The sequence below is a fragment of the Rhinatrema bivittatum genome, chromosome 1 (genome assembly GCF_901001135.1).
Source record: "Rhinatrema bivittatum chromosome 1, aRhiBiv1.1, whole genome shotgun sequence".
Lineage (NCBI taxonomy): Eukaryota > Metazoa > Chordata > Amphibia > Gymnophiona > Rhinatrematidae > Rhinatrema > Rhinatrema bivittatum.
Window position 1 is genome coordinate 654,553,508 of NC_042615.1, and position 17,449 is coordinate 654,570,956.

Below are 17,449 nucleotides of genomic sequence, written 5' to 3' on the forward strand. Positions count from 1 at the left end.
CATCCCAACAGTCCTACCACCACTAGGGAGTTGGAGAGAAAGATATGGAGAATGGAGGGAGAATTAAGCAGACTGTTTATTGAGCAAAGGGAAAGGAAAAGGGGTGCTGGGGATGGGGAAAAAAAGATGATCAGGGATAGAGGGGGAAGAAAAGAAGATCCTGACCGATTTGGGGGAGGTAGGGAATGAATCCAAGAAGATAATGAGGAGGAAGATGACATGGAGGAAAGAATATAGGATAAAGAAGAGAGAAAAGAGGAGGAATGGAGAAAAGAGAGCAAGCCGAAAGAAGAGACAAGGAAGGAGGAAAAAACACCAGAGAGAGAGAAAACAGGAAACACAGACAATACCAGAGAATGAGAAAGAGGCTTTCTTTGGCACAATGCAAGTATTAAGAAGGGCATTAACAGTAATTTGAGAGATTGAGGTTAGACTTAACATACCTGGTTTACAAATGAGGTTCATTCTTGTCAAAGTATGTGCAAAATTATCCCATTTGGAGACATTACCCCCATGAGAAAAATGGCTCACTGAACCAGAAAAACAAGCCAGAGATTCCAAAGGTTGACATTTTTTTATATTGTCTTACAGAGAACATTAATCCCACTTCAGTGTAAAATACCTTGGGACCCACTTCAAAGTCTCTAACTTGGACATGCCCCCACACAATTTAAATGTTGATAACCGCTGGATTTTGTTGCCCAGTTTGATTTTTTCTGGTGTATAATTTATTCACTTGTAAGCAGGACAAAATAGGTGGGACAACCTTTCTCCCACCTCTCCCTTAATGAACTTCTGGAACACTACTGGTACTGTAGGGAACAAGTATCTTAGATTCACCCACCACAGACTTTACTCTAACTCTGCTGCATGGCCAGTTGTAATTAGTGTTTTGACACCCAAACTTATTGTTGAAAAAACGAAGAAAGGCCAGTGAAGGGCTCTATTAGAATTCACGCTGGGCGTGTGTGTGTGTGTTTTGAGGGGGTGGGGGGGAGGCAGCACCATATTGATTTGAAGAAGGCAACATAACAGGTAGCAGTGGCCATGGGTGTATGTACGTTTACATGCATACTTTTGGAAATCAAAAGTATATTCATAAATGCTTTCCCTGCTTCAGCTACCTACCAAGAGTGGGGGAAAAACTACACATGTAATCGAGTTCTGCACATATTTTTCCCTATTCAAGCCCCTGAATTATTTTCAAAAAGCAATTTACATGTATAAATCTGGATTTATGCATGTGAATCCTTTTGAAAATTACTCCCTTCACGGTGACTAATATTATATTGTTCATTGAAAATATAGGAAATAAACATTTTTACAAGAAATGTTGTTTATATGAAATCATATAAAAAAGAGAAAAATAATTGAAGACCTTTTTTGGATCATTTTATTAAGTTATGAAAGGAAATGTCTGCCAATCTATTATAAAATGTATTTGCTGTTAAAATATTTCTAGGACATTTAACTCTTTTACTCTCAGTAACAGAAATACTTTTTCAGCACTGTGCTTGAAGGTACCTTGTGCACTGTTCAGAATGGGTGCATGAATGCTAACCCTCCTGTGTATAGTGAGATTCTCACTTGTCTGGAATTAATTTCTTACATAGGTGCATGTAATTCCAGTAAGGATATGAGAGCTGCCAGGCATAAATGAAAGAGTGGTGGCAGTGAGTGAACCCTAACCCATCTTCTACAAGGAGAAAGAGGAAGCAACAAAGTCAGCCAGTATAGTTATGCCAGATGCAAAGGAGGTGACAGCAGTGCCTGGGGCAGAATAGACTGAGACACTGGAGAAGGAAGAGAAAAGCCTGAGAAGAAAAACAGGGAAAGGGAAGAGAAGAGTAATAGGAGGAAGAAGAAATATATGAAGGGGAGAGGGGTTTGAACATCTGACTCTCACAATTATCCCCCACTTATACACAATTGTATTCCTATTCCTCATCCCCCACAATACGACTCTTCAGGAATTAAACATAAATATTAACCAGTCTGCCTCACACAGTATGCATGTGTTGTATACCTCTGTGGAATCTCTAATGGTCTCAGTTGAGCCCTAAATCGTCTTATGGAAGCTCCAGTAGTTTATTAGTTGACTTCTGAGATCTGAAGCTGTGCAGAGACTTATGACAAGAGTCAGGAATATAAGCCTCTGCTTCAAATGTAACCAGCTAACTGTATTCTCAGAGAAAAAAGATACTGAGGTGCCCAAAATCTGTTTTTTGTTTTCTTCCAGGAGCATCTGAATGAATTTATAGTTTCCCAAGTTTCATCAGATAAGAAAATAACTCCCAATAGACCTTTAAAATTGACCTTGACGAGCATGGATGAGCAGCATTATATATTTAACCCTTTTGAAGTGTACAGTTTGCAAAGTACCAGTTTACTAAATCAGGTATGTGTAATTATATAGATTATGTGCCACTTTTTTTACACTGAAGTATAATATCCAATGTAAAGATTGTTATGTTGGAGAATCATAGAGTCCAATATGAATCCCTAAATATAGGCTCCTAATTTAGGTCACTAAAGTAGGTGCCTATTTTCAGCCAAACTCAGGTGCTCACATAAATTGAATTTTCAAAACTTTAGGGTCTTCAGTTTAGGGCTGCTATTCATTTGACTAGACTTAGGTGCCTAGTGCTGAAAATCAGTGTGCAGGACCTATCTGTATTTCTTTATCCTAACTATGCCCCCATAGCCACCCAATTTTTAAAGGGCCAATATACAAATTCAGGCATCTAACCCTTTGAATATTGCCCAAATGGTATTAGTTCAGAAATGTTATTAAAATGTAAAATAAGTTTTACTAGTGAGATTATAGGGCCGAATATTCAATGTAATTTTGCACATAAACCGGCTTTTATGCACGTAAAAGATATTATTAGAAAATTCGCTGGTGTTTGCCTATGAAACGTTTACACTTAATTCAATTTCATGTGTACTTCCGTGCATGCAGAAAAGGAGCCCTGGGGAGCAGAATTATAGTGGAGTTCGGATTATGCATATACTTTAGCTTTTAAAAAAGTATGCACATAAAATCCACATGCACAAGTTACACCATGTCAAGACCCGGTGTAATTTTGTGTAGGAGTGTTTGTGTGTGTATTTTCTGAGAATTTTCAAAGCGAAAGTATGCAAGTACTTTAGTTTTGAAAGTTTTGTGGAAAGTCTTTGGGTAAAAAGTACCTGCACACTTTCCCATTTTTGACAATTACCCTCCCAATGTAAGACCGATTTTCATTTCTGTTAAATGGTGCTCAATGTAAAATTGTGATGAACAAGTGGTAATATAGTGCAATTGCAAGGAGGTCACACGTCAAAGGCTGTGGAGTATAGGGATGTGAATCGTTTTAGGACGATTAAAATTATCGTCCGATAATTTTAATATCGTCTTAAACCGTTATGGAACACAATACAATACAGATTCTAACGATTTATCGTTATAAATCGTTAGAATCGTGAGCCGGCACACTAAAACCCTCTAAAACCCACCCCCGACCCTTTAAATTAAATCCCCCACCCTCCCGAACCCCCCCCAAATAACTTAAATAACCTGCGGGTCCAGCGGCGGTCCGGAACGGCAGCGGTCCGGAACGGGCTCCTGCTCTGAATCTTGTCGTCTTCAGCCGGCGCCATTTTCCAAAATGGCGCCGAAAAATGGCGGCGGCCATAGACGAAAAAGATTGGACGGCAGGAGGTCCTTCCGGACCCCCGCTGGACTTTTGGCAAGTCTCGTGGGGGTCAGGAGGCCCCCCACAAGCTGGCCAAAAGTTCCTGGAGGTCCAGCGGGGGTCAGGGAGCGATTTCCCGCCGCGAATCGTTTTCGTACGGAAAATGGCGCCGGCAGGAGATCGACTGCAGGAGGTCGTTCAGCGAGGGTTCCGGCGCCTCGCTGAACGACCTCCTGCAGTCGATCTCCTGCCGGCGCCATTTTCCGTACGAAAACGATTCGCGGCGGGAAATCGCTCCCTGACCCCCGCTGGACCTCCAGGAACTTTTGGCCAGCTTGTGGGGGGCCTCCTGACCCCCACGAGACTTGCCAAAAGTCCAGCGGGGGTCCGGAAGGACCTCCTGCCATCCAATCTTTTTCGTCTATGGCCGCCGCCATTTTTCGGCGCCATTTTGGAAAATGGCGCCGGCTGAAGACGACAAGATTCAGAGCAGGAGCCCGTTCCGGACCGCTGCCGTTCCGGACCGCCGCTGGACCCGCAGGTTATTTAAGTTATTTGGGGGGGTTCGGGAGGGTGGGGGATTTAATTTAAAGGGTCGGGGGTGGGTTTTAGGGGGTTTTAATGTGCCGGTTTTTCGATTTTTTGATTTTTCGATTTTTAACGATTTTTCACGATATTTTACCCCCCCAAACGGCAACAATACGATTCCCTCCCCCTCCCAGCCGAAATCGATCGTTAAGACGATCGAGGACACGATTCACATCCCTAGTGGAGTACTGACACACTCTGTGCAGCCTCTGGAAAACTAGGCACGGATTTGTGCTGCAGGGAGCAGAATTGTGGGCAAGGCCCAAGGGATCTCAAAAACCTTGGTCCACACAAAACTTAATGCTCCAAACAAGAAAAAAAAATTAAAGAATCCAAAACTTTATATCCAGCAAAAAAGGTCAGGAAAAATCTGTATGCATTCAAACATGTTTCATTTGAAATATCAGCTTGTTAGATAGTTCAGGAAGGATTGGTTACTCACTTCTTATGTTGCTTAAATCTTGCACATGAGGAGCCTTCCACTCAGGGTCCCATTAAAACCAGTGGGGCGGATTTTAAAAGCCCTGCGCGCGTAAATCCTTCTGGATTTACGCGCGCAGGGCCCTCGCGCGCCGGCGTGCCTATTTTGCATAGGCCGCCGGCGCGTGCAGAGCACCGGGACGCGCGTAAGTCCCGGGGCTTTCTAAAAGGGGCAGGGAGGGGGCATGTCGGGGGCGTTCCCGAAACGACGCGGCATTTTGGGGGCGTGCCGTGGCGTTTCGGGGGCGGGCCCGGGGGCATGGCGCCAACCCGGGGGCGTGGTCGAGGCCTCCGGACTAGCCCCTGGGTCGGGTGACGGTGCGCCAGATTTACGTCTGCTTTTAGCAGGCGTAAATCTGCCAACAAAGGTAACGGGGGGTTTAGATAGGGCCGGGGGGGTGGGTTAGGTAGGGGAAACATAGAAACATAGAAGTGACGGCAGAAGAAGACCAACGGCCCATCCAGTCTGCCCAGCAAGCTACGCAGTTTATCCATTTTTTTTTCTCCCCCTTTTTCTCCCTCCCACCCGTCTCTATTGGCTTCCAGCACCCTCCGGCCCCAATTCCCTTCCACCCCTCCACCAATGCAGAGAGCAGCGCCATCCTAGTGAACATCCAGCTCAATCAGGGGTAGCAACCGCTGAAACCAGCAGGCCACACCCCTGCCCCTTACCCACCCCTGTTTTGTTTGCTTGTTTTTTTTTTTATTATTATTATTATTTTTTTTTTTTGAGATGGCAGCCCTCCATCCTTCCGCTCCGTGAAGGTGGAACACCAATCACTGGCCACTGGCATCCTGCTCCGTGAATGCCTCTGTGGCTACTGCTGCTCCGTGCAGTGTTTTGTTGCATGAAAGTGGAACACCAACTACTGGCCACTGGCATCCCGCTCCGTGAATGCCTCAGTGGCTACTGCCGCTCCGTGCAGTGTTTTGCTGCCTGAAGGTGGAACACCAACTACTGGCCACTGGCATCCTGCTCCGTGAATGCCTCAGTGGCTACTGCCGCTCCGTGCAGTGTTTGCTGCCTCCTCTCTATTTATGCCCACTAGACTTGATGGATCCACAGTGTTTATCCCACGCCCCTTTGAAGTCCTTCACAGTTTTAGACTTCACCACTTCCTCCGGAAGGGCGTTCCAGGCATCCACCACCCTTTCTGTGAAGAAATACTTCCTGACATTGGTTCTTAGTCTTCCTCCCCGGAGCCTCAGCTCGTGACCTCTGGTTCTGCTGATTTTTTTCCTACGGAAAAGGTTTGTCGTTGTCTTTGGATCATTAAAGTTTTTCAAGTATCTGAAAGTCTGAATCATATCACCCCTGCTCCTCCTTTCCTCCAGGGTGTACATATTTAGATTCTTCAATCTTTCCTCGTACGTCATCCGATGAAGATCCTCCACCTTCCTGGTCGCCCTTCTCTGTACCGCTTCCATCTTGTCTTTGTCTCTTTGTAGATACGGTCTCCAGAACTGAACACAGTACTCCAGGTGAGGCCTCACCAAGGACCTGTACAAGGGGATAATCACTTCCCTTTTTTACTCGATATTCCTCTCTCTTTGCAGCCCAGCATTCTTCTGGCTTTTGCTATCGCCTTGTCGCATTGTTTCGCAGACTTCATATCATTAGGAGGGTGAAGGAAAGTTCCCTCCAAGGCCGCTCCGAAATCGGAGCGGCCTCGGAGGGAACAGGCAGCGAGCGCTGGGCTCGGCGCACGCAGGTTGCACAAATGTGCACCCCCTTGCGCTCGCCGACCCCGGATTTTATAAGATACGCGTGGCTACGCGCGTATCTTATAAAATCCAGCGTACGTTTGTTCATGCCTGGTGTGCGAACAAAAGTACGCGATCGCGCAATTTTTAAAAATCTACCCGAGTGTGTCTCCTCAAATTTCAGCGTAAAATGGAATTTATTTATTTATTTATTTAAGGCTTTTATATACTGACTTTCTTGATACAAATCAAATCAACTCAGTTTACATCGAACTAAGCGGTTAACCATAACCAAATAACCTGAGACAAATTGAAGGAGCATAAAGTTACCATGAAACCATCTTCACCTTCCCACACCACTCTGGCAACAGGCTTCCTCAGGCTGATGATGTCCCTGTTGGCTAAAGAGTCCTTATCTTCCCAGCTGACTCTTTAGGCTCCTTACTTTCATGAGACTCCAGTGCCTCCTCTAGTGGATCAGTACATACTACTTAAACTAGCATTGAGCTCCTCAAGTCTCTTCTGTAGAACTCCTTTCAACAAACTCCACTACACTCCAAAAAACTCCAACCCAGTGATTCATACAGCCATCCTCTATATCACCTCTAAAACCCATCACCTTTGGGAGATGAACTCTTCTATCAATCACTTCTTAACTCACACCTCCCTGGACCATCCATTGCTGGAAGATTCTCTGTTAAAAAGGGCTAAATACCCTTACAATAGCAGTTAGATATGTGATCTGAAAACAGAGGTTACTATTCAAACAGACGTGGATTCCAGTTGCTGGGATCTGATTTATCAAAGATTTTTCCCACAGATGTAGAAGAGGTGAATCCTTTGGTAAATCAGATTGTACAAATGTGCTTATGATATTGCCCTTGCTTTGTAGAGGGCAAGGTAAACAATTTGTTGTACATTCAGCATCAGTAAAGTAACAATTTATTGAACAGTCAGCATCAATTAACATCTGCCTTACAGAGAAGTGATACAGATTCTGATGTTTAGATTATTTTGGTTAAATGAACTGCTTTGCACATTTGAAAATATCCTACTGACCAATCTACTTGCTCAAATATTTATTCTTAAATCAGACTGGAACTTTTTTGGCAAACATACCAGTCTAGCAGTGAAAAATGAATGATATCTTATCCTACAGATTGGGCAATGAATTAAAACTATGTTCTAATTTGGGACATAGATAATTTTTATCATACTTGCTGCAGCACTAACCTACATTCATCAGGACTGCATTAGAATAAGACCTTCAAGTAATGGCAACTCAGGGTAGATTTCTTCTGCTGTATGACAGTTTTCCAGTGCTCCATTAATCAGAATCTGACAAGGAATAGTTCTTGTTTGAATGCTTTGGACTCTTAAACTGAGGTAGGGATTGTCATATTAATAGAACTTGGAGAACCACCCCTGGGACATTTTTTACTTCCATTAGGAGGAAAACCTTCAAAATAAGAATCAATGGTTTAGAAGAATATATAGTTAATCCTGATTTTAGTCATTGACTAATTTTAGTCCTTTTGCTGATCATTCACAAATTAACATTAGTCACTTAACAATAAAATTTAAAAACAGATTTAAAAGACACCTAATAAATATATTTAAAAACCCTAGTCAATTTTAAATCTCTTAAATTGTGATGCATACCTATTCCTTAATTTGTTGAGTTGCTAAAGTTTTAAAAGATGGTTGAAATGCAGACAGAAGGCCAGCAGCAAGATGTGGGCTATCCATTCTTTTGCACAGAATGCCACATGTATGATTATCTACCTTTTGGTGAGTGGTTGTATGTGTGAACCCAGTGCAAAAAGCTCCTGGCTCCCAAAAAACTATGGAGGCCAGAGTAGTAGTCCTGGAGGATCTGAGACAGACAGGCAGGTATATAGAGGAGATCTCCAGGGACATAGTAGAGTGGTCCCTAATCAAGCAGTCCCTGTGATGCTTTGGAGGAGCAAGGTCACCTTGGAGTGGCAGAAAGTGATACTATAGCTAGGACCTGACCTTGTGGGGATGCTTTACACTTTCTCACTGAGGACGTGTCTCCAGGGGCATGTGTCCAGGAAAGAAAGTTTAGGATGTCCATTAGAGTTGCTGATTCAGTGGTGAGTTCAGGATCGCTTGGTATGTTGTAGGGATGTGAATCGTTTTTTGACGATTTAAAATATCGTCCGATATATTTTAAATCGTCAAAAATCGTTAGGGCCACGATACAATACCAATTCCCCCGATTTATCGTTAAAAAATCGTAAATCGGGGGAAGGGGGAGGGCAGGAAAACCGGCACACTAAAACCCCCTAAAACCCACCCCCGACCCTTTAAATTAAATCCCCCACCCTCCCGAACCCCCCCCCCCAAATGCTTTAAATAACCTGGGGATCCAGCGGTGGTCCAGAACGGCCCCCTCAATTGAATCCTGTTGTCTTCAGCCGGCGCCATTTTGCAAAATGGCCGCCGCAAAATGGCGGCGGCCATAGACAAAAACAATTCGACGCAGGAGGTCGTTCCGGACCCCCGCTGGACTTTTGGCAAGTCTTGTGGGGGTCAGGAGGCCCCCCCAAGCTGGCCAAAAGTTCCTGGGAGTCCAGCGGGGTTCAGGAAGCGATTTCTTGCCGCGAATCGTTTTACGTACGGAAAATGGCGCCGGCAGGAGATCGACTGCAGGAGGTCGTTCAGCGGGGGTTCCGGACCGCCGTACGGACCGCCGTACGGAAAATGGCGCCGGCCATACGCGTATGGCCGACGCCATTTTCCATACGGAAAACGATTCGCGGCAAGAAATCGCTTCCTGAACCCCGCTGGACTCCCAGGAACTTTTGGCCAGCTTGGGGGGGCCTCCTGACCCCCTCAAGACTTGCCAAAAGTCCAGCGGGGGTCCAGAACGACCTACTGCGTCGAATCATTTTTGTCTATGGCCGCCGCCATTTTGCGGTGGCCATTTTGCAAAATGGCGCCGGCTGAAGACAACAGGATTCAATTGAGGGGGCCGTTCTGGACCGCCGCCGTTCTGGACCACCGCTGGATCCCCAGGTTATTTAAAGCATTTGGGGGGGGGGGGTTCGGGAGGGTGGGGGATTTAATTTAAAGGGTCGGGGGTGGGTTTTAGGGGGTTTTAGTGTGTCGGCTCACGATTTTAACGATTTTCACGATAGTTTACACACCCAAACGGCAACAATACGATTCCCTCCCCCTCCCAGCCGAAATCGATCGTTAAGACGATCGAGGACACGATTCACATCTCTAGTATGTTGTCTACCTGGATTGAAGATAACGGACCTTGTGCACCACCTAGATAGGATTTTACAGAGTACTGGGAAGGAGCCAGGTGTTGTGATAAATATGGGTGCTAATGACATGGGAAGGTGCAGCAAATGGGTTTTAGATACTAAATTTAGAGACTTAGGTGAAAACTTGAAATCCAGAACCTCAAGACTTGTATTCTTGGAAATGTTTCCTGTTCCACTTGCAGGAACCCAGCAGCAGGCAGAGATTTAGAACCTCAATGTGTGGATAAGACAGTGATATAAGGAAGAGGGCTTCAGATTTGTTAGGAACAATGGAACATTCTGAGGGAGGGGAAGCCTATTCCAACAAGGTTGGCTGCAGCCTAACCAGAATGGAACCAGGCCACTGGTGCAAAACTTTAGAAGGAAGAAAGATCAGCTTTTAAACTAGGCCATGGGGGAAAAAAAAACCAAAAGACACTGTTGCGAGCAACATGTGCATGAGCCCCTCTTGCCAAGGCGCAATTGATGCAGCCTCATGGGGAGAGCCCTAAATTCTGCACTGACATCAAGAAAATGTGTCTCTGCATGGTCCAGGGTATGATAAGTCCAGGAGGCTGTAACTATGGTCATATCTGAAGAGCCAGACAAGGCTAAAAACCAGACAAAGCTGACGCTGAAGCTGGACGGACATGGAATAAGGCTGAGGCTGAAGACAATATGGAGCAAAGCTGAAACTGAACGCAGACATGGAGCAAGACTGAGGCTGAAGATGAAGGTGGACATGGAGCAAGGCAAGGCTGAAGGTGGACATGGAGCCAGGCTGAGGATGAAGCTGAAGGCGGATGTGGAGCTAGGCTGAAACTGAAGGTGGACGTGGAGCCAGGCTGAGGTTGAGGCCAAAGGCAGATGTGGAGCAAGGCTGAAGCTGATGGTGGATGTGGAGCCAGTCTGAGGCCAAAGGCGGATGTGGAACAAGGCTGAGGCTAAAGCTGAAGGTGGATGTGGAGCTAAGCTGAGGCTGAAGGCAGATGTGGAGCAAGACTGAAGAGTGTAACAAGGCTTGAAGATCGACAGGTGATTTTTGCTGAGGCAATCCTGTGTTGCATGGCCAGGGTTTAAATACCCATCATGTGACATCATTGGAGGATGCCAGGAGCATGGGTTTCCACCGCAGGAGCTTTATAGCTCGGCACATGTCTAGGAAGGGAACAGGAGTGGTGGTATTTCCTTGCTGCAATGGATGGCAATCTTCAGCTGGCGGCATCTGGGTGAGTGAAGCCAACAGCGGGTATGTTCTGTGAGCATTTAATATAACAATACCCCTTTCTCTAAGCCCCTCCCCAAGTCTCTTTTCGTTGGCTTCTTGGGAGATGCTGAAGGTATATCTCTATCATTAGGGAACTCGGGGTCTCGACATGATATCCTGGGATTCTTAGATTTTGAAGTTGAACTGAAGAAGTATTCATGAACTGGTCCTGCTCTATAGACGAGCATAGTTTTGCAGAGGAAAATCATGACTTATAAATTCTGAGATTATCATATTGAATAAGGACAGCCCCTGCTGATTTAGCAGTGGCTTCTAACTCCATGACAATGAACGTCAGAGATTTGGGGCAATCAGCATAACATAAGCTGGAATACAATGTATACAGGAACAGCTGATCTGGTGCTTCAGGCAGAGTAGTCCAGAGTGGAGCACCTGGAGATGAAGTGGCACAATGCTCCTGGCAGGATGTTGCCCCAGTGGTTGATCTTTAAGGTACTCCAGTCGATGCACAGTTGATGGAGTCTCAGCCAGGTAGTCAAAGTACAAGAGGACTGGATGCCTTAGGTAACACATAGAACTGAAGATTTTCTTGGTGAGACCCTATCTGCATAATGAAGGGCAAGGTGGCTGCGGTCACTTGACCAGGTAAGGATTCTCTGAAAATGGAAGAAATAACACAAGTAGTCAAGCTGGTGGTAGGGTAGCCCTATCGGCGTAACAATGAATCTTGAATAAAGTTGCCCCCAGCTCCAGTATCTATTAAAGTTTCAGTTTGAACTGAGTATTTCCCAAAGATGAGGGACACTAGTACCATCAATTGTGGCGGAGAAGCAGGATGGTGAAGAACTGATCTCCCAACTATACTTGTTTCTTTTGAGTTTCTTGGTCCGTTGTGGAACCGACTGACAAAATATCCCTGGGCTGCACAGTAGAGGCAAAGGTTATGCTGTCTTCACTTTTGATTTTCATCGACCGAAAGTCGGGTATTACCTAATTGCATGAGTTCTTCAAAGGCAACAACCTTTGGTGGTTCTGGGGTGGAATCCGAGTGACTTAGGAGCTTAGGAGCTATGGTAGTAGCCCGATGGGAGCTCTTCCTCTCTCGAGCTTGTTCCTTAAATCTCATATCTATTCAAATAGCCAAGACAATAAGTACTTCTAGGGTCGGGGAAGATCTCGAGCTGCTAGTTTGTCTTTTATTCTCCTGGATAAACCTTGCCAAAGAATGGTGGGTTGGCTATCTTCGCCCCAACTGAGTTCAGAAACTAGGGTATGAAATTCTACTGCATACTCGCCGACAGAGCAAGTGCCTTGATGAACACACAGAAGTTCTGTGGCAGTGGATGAGACACACCTGAATTGATCAAAGATCAGACAAAATTGTTTGAAGTTATCCAAGTTCCTGAGGAGTACTTTATCCTGCTTCCACAAGGGAGAAGACCAGGTGAGAGCGGGAGCATCCAACAGGGAAAGGATATATGTAATCTTGACATGATCAGAAAAAAGACATGCTGACTGTAACTCGAAATGCATCTTGCATACAGTGGGGGAACCCTCTGCACCCCTTGGGGTCCCCACTATATCTTGGAGGTGGTAAAAGCTGTATCATGGATTCCAAGGTCCAGATGGGTGCTGGTGCAGGATTCACCAGAGGCTGGATATTGGGCTTGTATCACATCTAAATGCTGAAACAAGTCTGTAGTAACCCATTTACTTGATCAAGTTGCTGCTGGGCCTGTTGCATGAACCTGTTCAGGAGCCCATTCAGTTCAGTCTATTGTTCCTATATCTGAGTGGCCGACACAGCGATGGCCCATCGTAGGGACGCTTTCACCGAGCTCATGGCCTCAGCAACCTGTTGTGAGCGATGTAAGTGTGAGCCACTCTTGCCATGGCACAATTGATGCAACCTCCTGGGCAGAGCTGTAAGGTCTGTGCCAACAACGGGCGAATGAGTCTTTGCAAGAGCCAGGTTATGATAAGTCCAGGAAGCTGTGACTATGGTCAGATCCAAAGAGCTAGACAAGGCTGATTTTGAAGCTGAAGACAGATATGGAGCAAGGCTGACGCTGAAACTAAAGGCAGACGTGGAGCAAGGCTGAAGCTGAAGGTGGATGTGGAGCAAAAGTGAGGCTAAAGCTGACGGCAAACATGGAACAAGGCTAAGGCAGGTATGGAGTAAGGCTGTGGCTGAAACTGAAGGTCAATGTGGAGCAAGGCTGAAACTGAAGGCCAATGTGGAGCAAGGTTGAGGCTGAAGACTGGAGCAAGATTGAAGACTGGAACAAAGCTTGAAGACCGACAAGCAATCTTTGTTGAGGCAATTTTGTGTTGTATGGCCGGGATTTAAATACTCGACCATGTGACATCATCAGAAGGTGCAGAGAGCATGTGTTCCTGCCATGGGACCTTTATAGCTTAGCATGCACTGTAGGGCAGCAGGCTTTACCTGGCAGTATTGGAGTAAGTGAAGCCACTTGCAGGGCCATCCTGTGAGCGGGAAACATAACAATCACTCAAAAGTTGATGCTTTGGAGAGAGGTATCTTCCAAGGATACTTGTGAAACAGGTAAGTTGAAATGTCCCAGTAGTTGTAATGTCCCAGTAGAGAGATTGTAGACAAGGAGCACACAGATGCGAATGACTCTACACTGCCTGTATCATTTGCTAATATGTAGGTTGTGAATGCATAGAATGTTTACCGCATAATTCACCCCCTCTCCCTGTACCTGCATGCCCTCCCCCTCTAACCTTATAATAATTCATTTTGGACCTGATATCCTTTTCTCTGATATTGTTTAAATGGTCTAAATGGTTTTGTACTGCTTCCCAACTGTTAAGAATCTGTTTAATGTTCTTATTACTGCTCAGTTACAAGATAAATGTATACTTTTGTAAACCGTTATGATGGCTCAACCGAATAACGGTATATAAAACTCATCAAATAAATAATAAATAAATAAATAAATAAAAGTACAAATAAACACACTTTAAAAATGTCTGTATGCAAATGCAAAAAGGCTGAATAGTAAGACTTGTGAGTTACAATGAATTACATTCTACAAGATTTTAAACATTTCAGAGACATGATAGAAGGATAATAAACAATGGGATACAATAAGAACATAAGAAAATGCCATACTGGGTCAGACCAAGGGTCCATCAAGCCCAGCATCCTGTTTCCAACAGTGGCCAATCCAGGCCATAAGAACCTGGCAAGTACCCAAAAACTAAGTCTATTCCATGTTACCATTGCTAATGGCAGTGGCTATTCTCTAAGTGAACTTAATAGCAGGTAATGGACTTCTCCTCCAAGAACTTATCCAATCCTTTTTTAAACACAGCTATACTAACTGCACTAACCACATCCTCTGGCAACAAATTCCAGAGTTTAATTGTGCGTTGAGTAAAAAAGAACTTTATAAGTATAATGATACTAGGGTATAAATTATATCAATGTGATAGGGCAGAAAAAATTGATGGGGGCATTGCACTATATGTAAAAGATGGTATAGAATTAAGCCTGATAAAAATCCTTCAGGAAACAAAATACACTGTGGAATCCCTTATGAACAGAAATCCCATGTGTGATAGGTAAGAGTATAGCAGTAGGTGTATACTCCCGGCCACCTGGCCAAGATGAAGAAGTAGACTGTGAAATGCTAGCTGAAATTAAAAATGCAAATAAAGTTGGCAACATAATAATAATAGGAGATTTTAATTACCCCAGTATTGACAAGACTTGCTAGAGAGGTTGTTTCTAGATGTCAAAAATGACTGCTTCATGGAGCAAGTGGTTCTAGAAGTAATGAGAGGGGCCAGCTACCTTGGATCTACTCCTCAGTGAAATGCATGACCTGATGCAAGGGCTTATTGTGATGGGGCTATTAAGCAATAGCAATCATAATGCAATCAAATTTGACACAATCACTGGAGGGAGGACATTTAGTAAAAATACTGCTGTAGAATATAACTTAAAAAAGGGAGATAATGATAGAATGAGGAAATTAGAAAAAACTAATATAAGCAGTTGCAAAGGTTAAACATTTTCATGAGGTGTTGACATAGTATTTTTGCACAATCTTTGAAGCCCAGATAAAATGTATTTCAGATGTCCTGAACCGAAAAAAATAAAAAACCACCCCAACCCTTCAGATTTAATTAATTACAACCCCCACCCTCCCGACCCCCCCAAAACATGCCTAAAGTTCCTGGTGGTCCAGCAGGGGTCCCGGAAGCGATCTCTCGCTCTCGGGCCGTCGGCTGCCACTAATCGAAATGGCGCCGATGGCCCTTTGCCCTTACCATGTGACAGGAGCTATCGGTGCCATTGGCCGGCCTCTGTCACATGGTAGGAGCAATGGCCGGCTGATGTATAGAGTAAATACACTATGGGAGCTAGGAAGGTGGATAGGGATAAAGGAGTATTAGGGGTGAATTTTGGGGCAATTGTGGGGTAGGGTATTAAGGCTGGATTGGGGTATTTGGTGGAAATTGGGTGGTGGGGTGAGTGTGGCTGGGGTGTAAGGGATAGGCTGGAGAGTATTTGTGGCAGCTGTAAATATGTGGGATGGGGGCCTTTTGGTATGGGGAGGGTTGTAAGGGGCAAGGGGAGCCATTGTGGCCTTGAGTAGGGTAGAGGCAATAAGCTTATATCGATGATGAATCTGATTATGCTGGAATGACCCTTGCACATGTTTGCTAAAGTAGAACACAGAAAGAGGTGAATAAGGAAGGACAAAAAGGGAACACGTTAGACAATTAATACTTTATAAGTATTGTAATGGTTAAAATAAAGGAAAAAAATACCCAGAGAGACATGGTTCTGGTTTTGTTGTTGGCCCCTGTTGCAGAGAAGATCTGTGTCCCTGTTTGATAAGGGAGAAAATTGGTCCTGTCTTAATTATCTCCTTGCACTTAATTATCTACTTTTCTGTAGTCCTGTCTTAATTATCTACTTACATTTAATTATCTACTTTTCTGTAGTCTCCAATTTAGCTCTTTAAAATTCATGCTGCTGAGCCCATAATGCTTCACAATTGGTTTGTCCAAAAGCCAGCACTGGACTGTTTTCTCCATCCTGACACAAGGTACCTTAGCAGTTCTGGGATTGTACCCTATCTACTAGATAAGGGAGCCCTGACCGACGTGCCGCAAATGCGCAGTAGAGAGCAGCTCTACCGCGCATGCGCGGGCGAGCACATCGGCCAGGTTTGCCTATTTACAAAAATGGCGCTGGGAGGACCCGTAGCAGCAGCGGCGGCGAGGGCCAGGACCCGTAGCGGCGGCGGCGAGGACCTGTAGCGGCAGCGGCGGTGAGGGCCCGTAGCGGCAGCGGTGGCGAGGGCCCGTAGCGGTGGCGAGGACCAGGACCCGTAGCAGCAGCGGCGGCGAGGACCAGGACCCGCAGCGGCGGCGAGGACCCGTAGCGGCAGCGAGGACCAGGACCCGCAGCGGCGAGGACCCGGAGCGGCGGTGGCGCACACACGCGCCATCTGAAGGGGTTGTGAATGAGGAGGGGAGTGACTGAGGGGGAGGGGGAGGGAGGAGAGAGTGAGGTGAGAATAGAGGTGGGAGGGGGAGGGAGGAGAGAATGAGGTGAGAATAGAGGTGGGAGGGAGAATAGAGGGGAGGGGGAAGTGGAAGGGAGAGGTGGAAGGGAGAATGAGAGGGAGGGGAAGGTGGAAGGGAGAATGAGGGGAAGGGAGAATGAGAGGGAGGGGAAGGTGGAAGGGAGAATGAGAGGGAGGGGAAGGTGGAAGGGAGAATGAGGGGAAGGGAGAATGAGAGGGAGGGGAAGGTGGAAGGGAGAATGAGAGGGAGGGGAAGGTTGAAGGGAGAATGAGGGGAAGGGAGAATGAGGGGGAGGTGGAAGGGAGAATGAGGGGGAAGGAGAATGAGAGGGAGGTGGAAGGAAGAATGAGAGGGAGGGGAAGGTGGAAGGGAGAATGAGGGGAAGGGAGAATGAGGGGAAGGTGGAGGTGGAAGGGAGAGGAGGGGGAGGGAAAATGAGAATGAGGTGGGAGGGAGAATGAGGGGGAAGGAAATGGACCGAAAAATTTTTTTTAAATGTAGCCCGTTGTTACGGGCTTAACGGCTAGTCAGGGCATATAGCTGCATGAAGGGACAACAAAGAGCTATGAAACAGAGTCAAGGCTTCAATAGAAAGCTTACAAACATACGAGTCTGGACATCAATCAGCCAACAACATTGAACTAATAGCTTTGTATTCTTATTTGTATATATTGAGGATCTAAAGAAGAAGGTCCAGAACCTGTGTCATAAGGAAAGGGAATGGTTTGACCAGCTATGTGCCAGGCAAGAGGCGACTGAAGATAAGTACATTCAATGCCCATCATTGAGATGTCAACAGGGTATGTCTATTTCCAACTTCCATCGCAAGTCCCACTATTGCTGTGCTAGTCTACATGAGCCAGTCTCTGCCTAGAGTTTTATACACATTTACTTCATTCTTGTCTATTCGTGGGGACAAG

The 17,449-nt window shown here is 45.5% G+C and overlaps 1 protein-coding gene across 4 annotated transcripts in view; it reads left to right on the forward strand.

The window, feature by feature from the left end:
• Positions 1-17,449, forward strand: part of KIAA0825 (KIAA0825 ortholog) — a 1,025,579-nt gene that overhangs the window by 590,569 nt on the left and 417,561 nt on the right. For all 4 annotated transcript variants that reach the window (XM_029573181.1, XM_029573174.1, XM_029573199.1 and 1 more), the window contains one exon: positions 2,240-2,398. In XM_029573181.1, the coding sequence (XP_029429041.1) occupies positions 2,240-2,398 (159 nt within the window). The remainder of the gene's footprint in view (positions 1-2,239; positions 2,399-17,449) is intronic.